Source organism: Panthera onca, chromosome F1, assembly GCF_046562875.1.
Source record: "Panthera onca isolate mPanOnc1 chromosome F1, mPanOnc1 haplotype 2, whole genome shotgun sequence".
In the NCBI taxonomy this organism is placed as follows: Eukaryota; Metazoa; Chordata; class Mammalia; order Carnivora; family Felidae; genus Panthera; species Panthera onca.
This window is the reverse complement of record NC_138355.1, coordinates 47,552,892-47,567,277: the sequence shown is the minus strand read 5'-3', so window position 1 is coordinate 47,567,277 and position 14,386 is coordinate 47,552,892. Positions and strand designations below refer to the sequence as shown.

Here is a 14,386-nt window from a genome sequence, read left to right as displayed (position 1 = left end):
AGGAGTAGTGGTCACAGAGAAGGGTGAGAGACAGTCTGACACACAGAGGAGCAAACAGGTCAAACGAATCCCCAAACCAACTGGCTTGGAAAGTGAAAGGGCCCAAGTGTTGTGAGTTCCTGCAACCAGTGGGGCTTAAAGCCTAGGGTTTTAAAGGTCAGTGTACTAAGTTCTGAGAGAGTTCAAAGGGCGTTGGGGCTGTTCTTGGAGAAAAAGCAAGCAAAGAGCCTGTGGACATACAGCATGGAAACAGCAATCTGAAGAGCACTTGGTGCACACAGTGGGGAGATTATTTGCTCACCTGGGAGCATGTTGCAGAAAGGCAGCATTCACAGAGACCCACAGGAGCTGACAGGTGCCATTTCCCTCCCCTCCCCATTAGCATAAACACAGGGTCAACTGTGGGAATCTGTACAGGGCCCACACTTGCTATCTAACTTCTTACACCAAGCTCCACTTGCCCATGCTCCAATGGAACCATCCTTCCCAGTTATACTTGCCACAGTCCCAGAGCAGGTAGCCCCCAACCCCAAAACACCAGACCAAATCCCTGCCCACACCTCATCTCCCAGCCTGGGGATCTTGGAAGCCTTGATTCCAGCCGCAGTGGTGAGAAGTCTCATGTCACAAGCAGACCAGAGTGCACCAAGTTAAAACTCCCCACATTCAAGCCAGAGACCAACCACTGCCAACAAAGAGGCAAAGAGAGCCTCTGTAGATGAGAGGCATGAAGCACAAAGCGATCAGGACACAAGAGCAGTGTGAACACAGCACACATTGGAGACACTCCCTGAAGTGCCAGGCCCTGGGGAACAGGGATCATAACACCTCAGGGCACGACAGAACCTCTTTTTCATAAGGCCATTACCCCAAAAATGGGAGAGGTAGCTGAATTTCCTACAGGCAGAAGTGGGCACAGAAACTTAAATGAGAAAACAGAAGAATTTGTCCCGAGTGAAAGAGCAGTACAAGGCCAATGCCGGAGCTCTAAGCAAAACAGATATAAGTAACATGCTTAATAGAGAATTTAACATAATAACTATAATGATACTCACTGGACTTGAGAAAAATTCGAAGATATGAGTAAGACCCTAATACAGAGATAAGGAATAACATAGCAGAGAGAAAGGATTCAATAAACAAAACTAGAAACACACTTGATGGAATGAACAGCATAGTGGAAGAAGAAGAGGCATTAATGACTTAGAAGACATAGTAATGAAAAGTAATCAAGCTGAACAGAAGGGAGAAAAAAGAATTATGCAAAGGAGGATCGATTTAGGGAAGTCGGTGACGCCATCAAACATAACAACATTCTTATTAGAGGTGTCCCAGAAGAAGAAGAAAGGAAAAAGGGACCAGAAAATTTATTTGAAGAATAGCAGAAACGTTCCCTAATCTGGAAGGAGGAAACAGATATCCAGATACACGAGGAGGCACAAAGAATCCCCAACAAAATCAACAAAAGCAAACCCACACCAAGATATATGGTAACTAAACTGGCAGAACATAACAATATAGAAAACATTGTAAAAACAGCAAGAGAAAAAAAAAGACAGTCACATACAAGGAAAAACCCATACGGCAACTAAGGCAGTTTTCAACACAAACTTTCCAGGCCAGAAGGAAGTGGCATGATATATTCAAAGTGATGAATGGGAAACATACTCTATCCAGTCAAGAATACTCTACCCAGCAAAGCCATTATTCAAAATAGAAGGAGAGATAAAGAGTTTCCCAGGCAAATAAAAACCAATGCAGGTCAAGACCATTAAATCAGCCTTGCAAGAAATATTAAAGGCGAATCTGAGTAGAAAGGAGAGACCAAAAGTGTCAGTATAAAGGTAGGAAACACCAAAGCAGTAAAAATGAATATTTCTGTAAAACAAATTTCTGTCAAGGAACTCACAAAATAAACGGATGTAAAATATGACACCATATACCTGAGGAAGAGAGAAGTAAAGTTTGGGTTCAAAGTTAAATGACCACCAACTTAATACAGACTGCTATATGCAACACATGTTATATACAAACCCAATGATGACCACAAAGCAAAACCACAATAAATATGCAAGGAATAAAGATAAAGGTATCCAATATATCATTAAAAAATCATCTAACCATGAAAGAAAGACCAGAAATGATCAGAGAAAATCTTCAGAAACAGACATAAATCAGGCAATAAAATAGCAATAAATGCATATCTATAAAAAAAATTACTTTGAATGTAAATATACTATATGCTCCAATGAAAAGACACAGGGTGACAGAATGAATAAAACAAGACCCATCTCTTTCCTGCCTACAAAAAAAAACCCTCATTTTAGAGCAAAACACACCTGCAGATTGAAAGTGAAGGGATGTAGAATATTTATTGTGCAAATGGATGTCAAAAGAAAGCAGGAGTGCCAATAATTATATTGGACAAAGTAGACTTTGAAACAAAGCATGTAATAAGAGACAAAGAAGGACACTATATAATAATAAAGGGGACAATCCAACAAGAAGAGGTAACGATTGTGAATATTTATGTACCCAACATGTGAGCTCCTCAATACATCAATGTTAATAACAAATAACAAATAACAAAGTGACTCAATCATAATAAATAATAGTAGGGGATTTTAACACACCAACTACATTAATGGACAAGATCGTCTAAACCAAAAATCAACAAGGAAACAATGCCTTTAGACACACTGGAACAGATATATTTAACAGATATATTCAGAACATTCCATCTTAAAACAGCCAAATGTACATGCTTTTCAAGTGTACATGGAACATTCTGCAGAATAAAACTCATATTAGGCCACAAAACAAGTGTCAACAAATTGAAAAAGATCTAAATCACACCATGCAACACATCTGAACACAATGCAATGAAACTAGGAGTCAGCCACAAGAAAAAATGTGAAGATCACAAATAGATGGAAGTTAAATAACATGCTAACAATGAATGGGTCAACCAGAAAATAAAAGAAAAAAACAAAAAGGTACATGGAAACTAGTGAAAATGAAAACACAACTGTTCAAAACCTGTGGGATACAGCAAAACCGATTCTAAGAGGGACGTTTATAGCAATACACATCTACTGAAGAAGCAAGAAAAAAAATCTAATAAACAACCTAACCTGATGACTAAGGAAGTTAGAAAAACAACAAACAAAAAGCCAAAAAGCAGAAGGAAGGAAATAAAAAGGATTAGAGCATGTATCCGGTTTGAGCAATTCCCTGGCTGTCATTTCTTCCTGGAATTTCTTTTCAGGAGAATTTCGTTTCATCATTTTGGCCTGGTTTCTGTATTTTATGTGTTTTAGTAGTTTGATTTATGTCCTGCACCTTGAGAACTACTATATTAAAAAGGAGTCCTACACTGTGCAGGGCCTGGGACTTCAGGAAGTGTTTTTGGAGTGTGTTGCATGCACTGTGTTGTTGCGCATTTGGCTGCACTATCACACTAGACAGGTCTTCCTTACTTTTGGTGGTGGCTTGTTTAGACACCATCTTAGACATTCCACCATTTAGACATTCCACCAGGTGTTTTTATTTGTTCATTGAAGCAACTGTGGAAAGAAGGAAAAAGACCGGGACCTGATCCCGTACAAAGAGAAAAATGGAAGAGGCAAAAAAAAGACCAAGCAGAGAATCAAAGAAACTATAGGGCTTAATCCAGAAGAAGAGAAAGGCAAGTAAAGAAGAAGGAGATATAAAAAAGGCGTAAAAGAATAGAATTAAAATGCCTGATTACACAGACAAACGAAGCAGAGAAAAAAAGATATATAGAAATATACAGAGAGAGAGAGAGAGAGAGAGAGAGATGAATTGACCAAAAATCAGGGACACCTGGGTGGTTCAGTCAGTTGAGCGTCCAATGTCAACTCAGGTCATGATCTCATGGTTTGTGAATTAGAGCCCCACATTGGGCTCTGTGCTGATAGCTCAGAGCCTGGAGCCTGCTTCAGATTCTGCGTCTCCCTCCCCTCTGCCCCTCCCCTGCTCATGCTCTGTCTCTCTTACTCTCAAAAGGAAATGTTAAAAAAATTTTTTTTAATCAAATCAGAGAATATGAGCTTGATTCCAAAGGGAAAAAAAAAGGTTAATAAGAAAAACAAAGAAAAGCAAAGAAAACAAAGAAAAGGGCAACAAAGTAGCGTACAAAACCACAGGACAGTAGTCTGTTGATACCTGGGACCATCTCTGCTGGTCTGGAGGAGAGGTTGTCTGGTTCATCCAGTGTGAGTCCTGCTCCAGTAGATAAGCAGTTGCCAGGCACAGCGGGGTAAGGTTTCCTGTCACCAGGCCCTGCCTCCATTAGGAGCCACTGTCCTGTTCCTTGTAGACCCACCACGTTGGCAATGGGGAAAAATGGCAATACCCCAGTCTCTCCTCCCTGAACTGTGTTTTTCAAACCTTGCTGTTCAGGGGCGCCTGGGTGGCTCAGTCGGTTGAGCGTCCGACTTGGGCTCAGGTCATGATCTTGCGGTCCGTGAGTTCGAGCCCCACGTCAGGCTCTGTGCTGACAGCTCAGAGCCTGGAGCCTGTTTCGGATTCTGTGTCTCCATCTCTCTCTGAACCTCCCCTGTTCATGCTCACTCTCTCTGTCTCAAAAATCAATAAAGGTTAAAAAAATTTAAAAAAAAACAAACCCCAAAACCTTGCTGTTCAGGCACCCCTCACAGAGTAGCACAGGCAGGTAGTTTGCTCTGCTCCACAGTTCTCCTGTGCCTCCTAGGTGCTAGGCTGAGATTCAAAATCCCATGTCTTCAAGGATCATGTACCACATGGACCCAATTCTGGGATAGTGCCACTCCAACCTGAAGATATGGCTGGTGCCTGCCGGGTCTTTAGTCCTTGGGGGAACAATATACATTTTTCCCACAGTACTCAAAGGAGGGGACTGGTCTTTCCCAGGGCACCCCTGATATCTCTACCCGCCCTGGGGCTGACTCCTCTCCCCACACACACCGCCCCCCCCCCGCCAGGCGTGTGCACACAGCAGTGGCTCTGGTCCAGAGAATGCCACACACTTTTGAAAACTCTTATCTTCAGCTCCTAAGGCTATTTGCAAAGCAGAGACTGACATTTTCCGTATTTCTTGTTCCCCAGTTCGTGGTCTGGAAAAGGTCTTTCTCTTGTCCTAACACAATGGCACAATCCACAGCTGCTATTTCTCTCCCTTTTGTCTGTCCACAGAAGGGGATCCCTCCCCTCTGTACCCATGCTGTTTTATCTCTCCCAATTCACATACACACATGTCTGTCACACCAAGCTGTCTCCCTCCACCTGTGCAGATTTTTCAGTCACTCTGCAGATAGATTTCCTGGGTGTTCCAAGTGTTCTGACCCCAAAACAGCTGTGTTCAAACAAGTTCAAACAAGGACAAGTGAAGTCTTGGTCCCCCTACTTCTCCACCATATTAACTCCTAACTGATATCCTTTGAAAACCCATAATAGGTGGATAACCAGATTTGTTCTAAAATCAGACCACCAGGGTTCAAATCTCTCCTTTACAATTTTACACCAATTTATTTGAGTTCTTTAAGACTCTACTCTTGCAAATCCAAACAGTGAAGTTTGCGCAAGGTAGAATGATTGTTAAATGACACTCATCTGGGATGTATCATGATGAAATTCATCATCCAAGGATAAAGAGAAGTTCATCTAAATCATCAAAGAGTAGTGGAGAAAAATACCTAGAAGGTTACTTAAGTGGAATAAGACTAAATGCACACTTGATCTCAATATTGGAAGCTTCAAAAATGTGGTGGAAAAAATTTATCAACGAGAGCTATAAACTGGAGGCCAAGAATCTATATCTAGAGAAGGTATCATATACAAATCTTTACTAAAGAAAAACATCAGTATATTCAAGTATTCCAGGTGTATAATCTACATAAGTCTGCTGAAACTACTGGAAACTTTAATCAAACAAGAAAGAAAATGTTACCAGTGTACTTTAGAAGGATGAAGATGAGGGGCACCTCGGTGGCTCAGCCGGATAAGCGTCTGACTTCGGCTCAGGTCACGGTTTCTGGGTTTGAGCCCCACATCTGTGGGGCTGTCTGTGCTGACAGCTCGGAGCCTGGAGCCTGCTTCAGGCTCCCTCTCTCTCTACCCCTCCCCTGCTCATGCTCTCTCTCTCTCTCTCTCTCAAAATAAGTAAATAAACCTTGAAAAAAAAAAGGAAGATGAAAATGATAATGAATACTTGGGGTGTGTGTGTGTGTGTGTGTGTGTGTGTGTGTGTGTGTGTGTGTGTTTGGAACTTTTTTTCGTGTGTTGCACAACAGTTCTTGTAATAGAATCATTTTGTGGGGAAAAAACTAATACTGGTATGGTATTAAAAGTACTAGATTATCTCTAAATCATCAAATGAAAACGGAAATTGTTTCTGGGAAATATTATATATAAATGTGTTATAAACAGCATAACACTTAAACATGTGTCAAAAATATTCCATATATAAGAAACTCAATAAAATGCAACTATATTATACCTCAATTACAATACGACATTTTGGTGTTTAAAAAGAATTGAACTATGGTTGCATTAAATGTTCACTTGTATTCAAAAATATATATATATTATGATATATATGACATGTTACAAACACCTCATATACATGATGTGTACATGTTACAACATATGCCACATTATATATGATATATATGCCATATATGTGTGCCATATAAACCTTAAATACTATGACATACTATGAATGACATTTTAAATCACTTCATGTACATAATATATGTTATATATATTCTGAGACACATGTGACATACTTTAAAACACTGCATTCTCCAATTAATATTAGAAATAACAATCAAATGTTTACTGTAATCTTAACTATTTGAATATTAAGAAATAGTCCTAGTTCATTTGTCTGATTAAATGAAAACTTTCCTTGATGATTGGTTTCAGGCATTAATTAGAAGGTTAGTTTTCTGTATAATGCGATGAATGGAAAATGTGTTTCTCTATATTTCTTACACTATTTGAATAAATAGAAAAGTAAATTAATGAATGTTTATCTAAAAAAAAAAACCGCACTGTTTCCCTACGCTGAGTTGGTCTGAGAAGAAAAGGCAGGGCTCTGATTTCTGATGAGAGCAGAAAAGAAAATAAAGAAGATAGATGATCTTAGGAATAAAATCTATACTTTCATCTCTCGAACAAGTTGCTCATTTACATACCAGGGCTAGGATATACATAGTCAGTAGATCATATACATACCCAAATAGATCTGTAGAGTTTTATTTATGAAGAGTCTTCATACAAGTTTCTATATCATATGACCTACAAGATATAATTTTAACTTCATTAGCATATCCCAGTCATCTGAATTTTATAACTTCTCTTGTCCTAGAAAACCTGATGCAATGAGTGAAATTAGACTAATAAGAGGATATAATTCATCAGTGAAACAATTCATTTCCCATCTGATTTTTTTCTTAAGGTAAAACATCATTTATACTGTTTTTGTTTGTTTTGTTTTTATTGCAAGGGTATCGTTGTGATTTTCCAGAAATAAAACATGGTAGTCTACACCATGAAAGTAACTATAGACAAAACTTTCCAGCACGTGTAGGAGAAAAATATTGGTATTCCTGTGATCAAAATTTTGTGACTGTTTCACAAAAGCCCTGGGAACATATTCATTGCACACAAGAAGGATGGTCACCAGCAGTACCATGCCGCAGTAAGTCAACCTTTATAATTGTATATGTATAAATATTTCAAATAGTAGAGGGGGGAAAACACATAAGTGAATACAATTAAGCTTAGTGTGACTAACATAACGCCAAAGGATGAATGTTATGAGCAAAAATACCAATATGAGTTTTTCCTTTTATGAAGAGTTCTTCATAAAAATCACACTAAAGATAAAGATAGAGGCTTTCTGAAAATAACTATATCATTTACAAGGACTTAATTATAAACCTGAAGATAAATAATATTTAACATTGATTTTTTTTCCAGCATTTGGTAGTAGCTTTAATTTTGGATACTTATGCATGAGTTTAAATTTTGTACAAATAACTTTTAATTGGCTATTTTCACTGAAATTAGGGGTTTTAAAAAATTTTTGTTTCTTATTTTCATTATTTTTAGGACAATGTATCTTCAATCATTTGAAAAATGGAGAGTATCCAAAACAAGGAGTTAAATATGTACAAGGTGAAAATGTAACTGTTAATTGCAATTCTGGCCACAGTCTTCAAAATGAGCAGACTGTAATGACCTGTACAGAGGATGGCTGGTTCCCTCCTCCTGAATGCATTCCTCTCAGTAAGTAAATGATCTGAGATCCCAGTGTACTATGCTTTTCTAACCCTCATCTAGATGGACTGTAACAAAATATTTATAACAACTTTCTTATCTCCCCTATGGAACTACTTAGTTTTCTTTTTTCCAAGTGTGTATGAGTGGATATACAAATTTCTTGATACATGTATAGCAAAATAAATGTTTACTGATAGGCATTAGTCAAGAAAACAGTAATGGAAGTACAAGGAAGAAACCTCTAATATAGGGGGACACAAGAGGAAGGAGGTAGATGTGGCGGTGTAGGAGGATCCTAGGCTTGCCTCATCCCATGAATACACCTAGATAACTATCAAATCATCCTAAATACCCTAGAAATTAACCTAAAGACCAGCAGAACAAATTCTGCAACTGAAGGTAGAGAACAAGCCATATCAATGAAGTAAGATGTGTAGAGATTCAGTTTTCTTTCCCAAACTGAGAAGAAACAGATTGTGAACACTGAGGTGGGAAAGGAGTAGTGGTCAGAGGGAATGGTGAGAGACAGACTGAAACACAGGTGAGCACCACACACGAGAAAACGAATCTCCATAGCAATTGGTTTGGAAAGGGCGAGGGGGCAAATTTTGTGAGCTTTGCAATCAGTGGGGCTTAAAGCCTAGGGTATTATAAGGACAGCGTACTTGGCCCTGGGAGAGTTCAAACAGCATTGAGGCTGCTCTTGGAGAAAAGGCAAGCAAAGAGCCTGTGGATATACAGCATGGAAACAGCAATCTGAAGAGCACTTGGAGAACACAGTGGGGAGGTTATTTGCTCACCTTGGAGAATATTGCAGAAAGGCAGCCTTCACAGAGACCCCTCTGGGAACAAAGGAACTGGTAGGTACCATTTCCCTCCCCTGCCCTTCAGCATATAGACATGGTCACCTTTGGGAACCAGCACAGGACCCACACTTGCTCTCTAACTTGCTTCTACCAAGCCCTGCCTCCCCATGCTCCAGTGGAATCACCCTTCCCAGTCACACTTGGCCTCAGTCCCAGCACAGGTGGCCCCCAACCCCAAAAGCCCAGACCAAATCCCTGCCCACACCTCATCTCCCAACCTGGGTGTTTGGGGTGCCATGATTCCAGCAGCAGCGGCGAGAAGTCTCATCTCACAAGCAGACCAGAGCACACCAAGTTAAAACTCACCACATTCAGGCCAGAGACCAAACACTGCCCACACAGGCAAAGAGAGCCTCTGCAGATGAGGGGCATGAAGGACAAAGCGATCAGGACACAAGAGCAGTGTGAACACAACACACATTGGAGACACTCCCTGAAGTGCCAGGCCTTGGGGAACAGGGATCGCGACACCTCAGGGCACGACAGAACCTCTTTTTCATAAGGCCATTAGCCTCAAGAACAGGAGAAGTAGCTGACTTTCCTAATACAGAGAAGCAGGCACAGAAACTTAGACAAAATGCAAAAACAGAAAAATGATCTGTGAAAGAAGAAAGATCTGTACAAGGCCAATGCCAGAGATCTAAGTGAAACAGATATAGGTAACATGCCTAATAGATAGTTAAAGTAAAAATTATGAAGATACTCACTGGACTTGAGAAAAAAAGTGGAAGACATGAGTGAGACTCTTAATAAAGAGATAAGGAATAACATAGCAGAGATAAAGGATTCACCAAACAAAATTAGAAGCACACTTGATGGAATGAACAGCAGGCTGGAATAAGAAGAGGAACAAATTAATGACCTAGAAGACCGTGTAATGGAAAGTAATCAAGCCAAACAAAGAGAAAAAAGAATGGTGCAAAATAAGAATACATTCAGGGAGTCAGAACTCCATCAAACATAACAACATTCATATTAGAGTAGTCCCAGAAGAAGAAGAAAGAAAAAACATGGCAGAAAATTTATTTGAAGAATTAATAGCAGAAAAGTTCCCTAATGTGAAGGAGGAAACAGATATCCAGATACAGAAGGCAGAGAACCCCCAATAAAATCAACAAATGCAAACCACACCAAGACATATTGTAACTAAATTGGCAAAACATAGGGATATAGAAAAAATTATAATAGCAAGAACAAAAAAAAAAGAAAAAAAGGCAGTCACATGCAAGGGAAAACCCATAAGGCCATGAGAGCATTTTTCAGCACAAACTTTCCAAGCCAGACGGCAGTGGAATGATATATTCAAAGTGCTGAATGGGAGACGTACTCTCTCCAGCCAAGAATATTCCATCTAGCAAGGCTATTATTCATAATAGGAGAGTTTCCAAGACACACAAAACCAGTGAAGTTCATGACCACTAAACCAGACCTGCAAGAAATATTAAGGAGGACTCTTTGAGTGGAGAGGAGAGACCAAAAGTGACAGTATGAAGGTAGGAAACACAAAAGCATTCAAGATGAATATTTCTGTAAACAAATTTCAGTCAAGGAACTCACAGAATAAAAGGATGTAACATATAACATATGACACCATATACCTGGAGAAGAGAGGAGTAGTGTTTGGGTTCAAACTTATGACCACCAACTTAATATAGACTGCTATATACAAAAAATGTTATATACAAACCTAATGGTGACCACAAATCAAAAATCACTAATGAATATGCAAAGAATAAAGAGAGAGAAATACAAAATATCACTAAAAAAACCCCACCAAACCATGAAAGAGAGAAAGAGAAGAAATGATCAGAGAAAATCTTCAGAAACAACCACAAAACAAGTAATACAATGAAAATAAATGCATGTCAAAAATTATTTTGAATGTATGCGGTTTAAATGCTCTAATCAAAAGACATAGGGTGACGGAATGAAAAAAAACAAGACCCATCTGTATACTGCCTACAAAAGAATCATTTTGGACCAAAAGACAACTACAGATTGACTGGAGATTGACAGTAAGAGGATGTAGAATATTTATTGTGCAAATGGATGTGAAAAGAAGTTGGAGTAGCAATACTTATATTGAAGAAAGTAGACTTTAAAACAAAGAATGTAATAAGAGACATAGAAGGACACTACATAATAATAAAGGGGACAACCCAACAAGAAGATACAACTTTTATGTTGTGGAGTCACAAGTTGGGTGTATAAATATTACATGCTTCAACAAATTCAAAAAGATCAAAGTCGCACCATGAATCTTTTCAGAACACAGTGCTATGAAACTATAAGTCAACCACACACACACACACACACACACACACACACACACACAAATCTGAAAAGGACACAAATACACGGAAGTGAAAATACACGCTAATAAACAATGAATGGGTCAACCAGGAAATAAAAGGAAAAAAATTACATAGAAACAAGTGAAAATGAAAACATAGCAATTCAAAACCTGTGGGACACAGCAAAACTGTTCTAAGAGGGAAATTATCATAATACAGGTCTACCTCAATAAGCAAGAAAAAAATCAAATAAGCAACCTAACCTGGCACTTAAGCTAGAAACCAACAACAAACAAAACGCCAAAAGGCAGAAGGAAGGAAATAATACAGATTAGAGCCGAAATAAATGATATAGAAACTAGACAAACGACAGAGCAGATCGAAGAAAACAGGAGCAGATTCTTTGAAACAATTAATAAAATGACAAACTGCTAGCCAGACGTATCAAGTAGAAAAGAGAAAGGACCCAGATAAATAAAATCACAAATAGGAGAAATAACAACCAACACCACAGAAATACAAACAACTATAAGAGAATATTGTGAAAAACTATATGCCAACAAACTGGACAATCTGGAATAAATGGATAAACTCCTAGAAACATAAACTACCAAAACTGAAACAGGAACAAATACTGAACAGGAACAAAAACTGATACATGAATTCAGCAAAGTCGCAGGATACAAAATCAATGTACAGAAATCAGTTGCATTCTTATACACTAATAATGAAGCAACAGAAAGACAAATAAAGAAACTCATCCCATTCACACTTGCACCAAGAAGCATAAAATACCTAGGAATAAATCTAACCAAAGATGTAAAAGATCTGTATGGCGAAAACTATAGAAAGCATATGAAGGAAATTGAAGAGGATATAAATAAATAGAAAAACATTCCATGCTCATGGATTGGAAGAATAAATATTGTCAAAATGTCAATACTACCCAAAGCTATCTACACATTCAATGCAATCCCAATCAAAATTGCACCAGCATTCTTCTCGAAACTAGAACAAGCAATCCTAAAATTCATATGGAACCACAAAAGGCCCCGAATAGCCAAAGTAATTTTGAAAAAGAAGACCAAAGCAGGAGGCATCACGATCCCAGACTTTAGCCTCTACTACAAAGCTGTCATCATCAAGACAGCATGGTATTGGCACAAAAACAGACACATAGACCGATGGAATAGAATAGAAACCCCAGAACTAGACCCACGAACGTATAGCCAACTAATCTTTGACAAAGTAGGAAAGAATATCCAATGGAAAAAAGACAATCTCTTTAACAAACGGTGCTGGGAGAACTGGACAGCAGCATGCTGAAGGATGAAACTAGACCACTTTCTTACACCATTCACAGAAATAAATTCAAAATGGATAAAGGACCTGAATGTGAGACAGGAAACCATCAAAACCCTAGAGGAGAAAGCAGGAAAAAACCTCTCTGACCTCAGCTGCAGCAATTTCTTACTTGACACATCTCCAAAGGCAAGGGAATTAAAAGCAAAAATGAACTATTGGGATCTCATGAAGATAAAAAGCTTCTGCACTGCAAAGGAAATAATCAACTAAACGAAAAGGCAACCAACGGAATGGGAAAAGATATTTGCAAATGACATATCGGACAAAGGGCTAGTATCCAAAATCTGTAAAGAACTCACCAAACTCCACACCTGAAAAACAAATAATCCAGTGAAGAAATGGGCAGAAGATGTGAATAGACACTTCTCTCAAGAAGACATCCGGATGGCCAACAGGCACATGAAAGATGCTCAGTGTCGCTCCTCATCAGGAAAATACAAATCAAAACCACACTCAGATACCACCTCACGCCGGTCAGAGTGGCTAAAATGAACAAGTCAGGAGACTATAGATGTTGGCAAGGATGTGGAGAAACGGGAACCCTCTTGCACTGTTGGTGGGAATGCAAACTGGTGCAGCCGCTCTGGGAAACAGTGTGGAGGTTCCTCAAAAAATTAAAAATACATTTACCTCATGACCTAGCAATAGCACTGCTAGGAATTTACCCAAGGGATACAGGAGTGCTGAAGCATAGGGGCATTTGTACCCCAATGTTTATAGCAGCACTCTCAACAATAGCCAAATTATGGAAAGAGCTTAAATGTCCATCAACTGATGAATGGATAAAGAAATTGTGGTTTATACACACAATGGAATACTACGTGGCAATGAGAAAGAATGAAATATGGCCTTTTGTAGCAACGTGGGTGGAACTGGAGAATGTTATGCTAAGTGAAATAAGTCATACAGAGAAAGACAGATACCATATGTTTTCACTCTTATGTGGATCCTGAGAAACTTAACAGAAGACCATGGGGGAGGGGAAGCAAAAAAAAGAGGTTAGAGAGGGAAGGAGCCAAAACATAAGAGACTCTTAAAAACTGAAAACAAACTGAGGGTTGATGGTGGGTGTGAGGGAAGGGAGGGTGGAGAGGGAATGGGTATTGAGGAAGGCACCTGTTGGGATGAGCACTGGGTGTTGTATGGAAACCAATTTGTCAATAAATTTCATATTACAAAAAAAAGAATTTGGGAGTTCCCCAAATAAACCTTGCCATGTTTATATTCAAAAAAAAAAAAAAAAAAAAAAAAGGAAGAAAGAAAGAAAATTGAACAGATCAATTACCAGGAATAAATAAATAAATAAATAAATAAGAGTTAATGCCTATTCTCAAACTACTCCAAAAAAAAAAAGAAAAAGAAAAGAAGGAAAAACTCCCAAATTCATTCTATGAAGCAGCACTACCCTGATACCAAGCCAGATACAGCCACCACAAAATAAGAGAACTATAGTATATGTCAATATTTCTGATGAGTATAGATGCGAAAATGCATAACAAATACTAGCAATCCGAATTCAACAATAAATTTTAAAAAATTATTCCCCACAATCAAGTCATGTCTGTTCACGAC

The 14,386-nt window shown here is 38.7% G+C and overlaps 1 protein-coding gene across 1 annotated transcript in view; it reads left to right on the top strand.

Moving 5' to 3' along the window:
- Window positions 1-14,386, top strand: part of LOC132685821 (complement receptor type 1) — a 150,599-nt gene that overhangs the window by 62,827 nt on the left and 73,386 nt on the right. Inside the window, 2 exon segments of the mRNA XM_081791836.1 lie at window positions 7,511-7,705; window positions 8,119-8,295. Of these exon segments, the coding sequence (XP_081647962.1) occupies window positions 7,511-7,705; window positions 8,119-8,295 (372 nt within the window).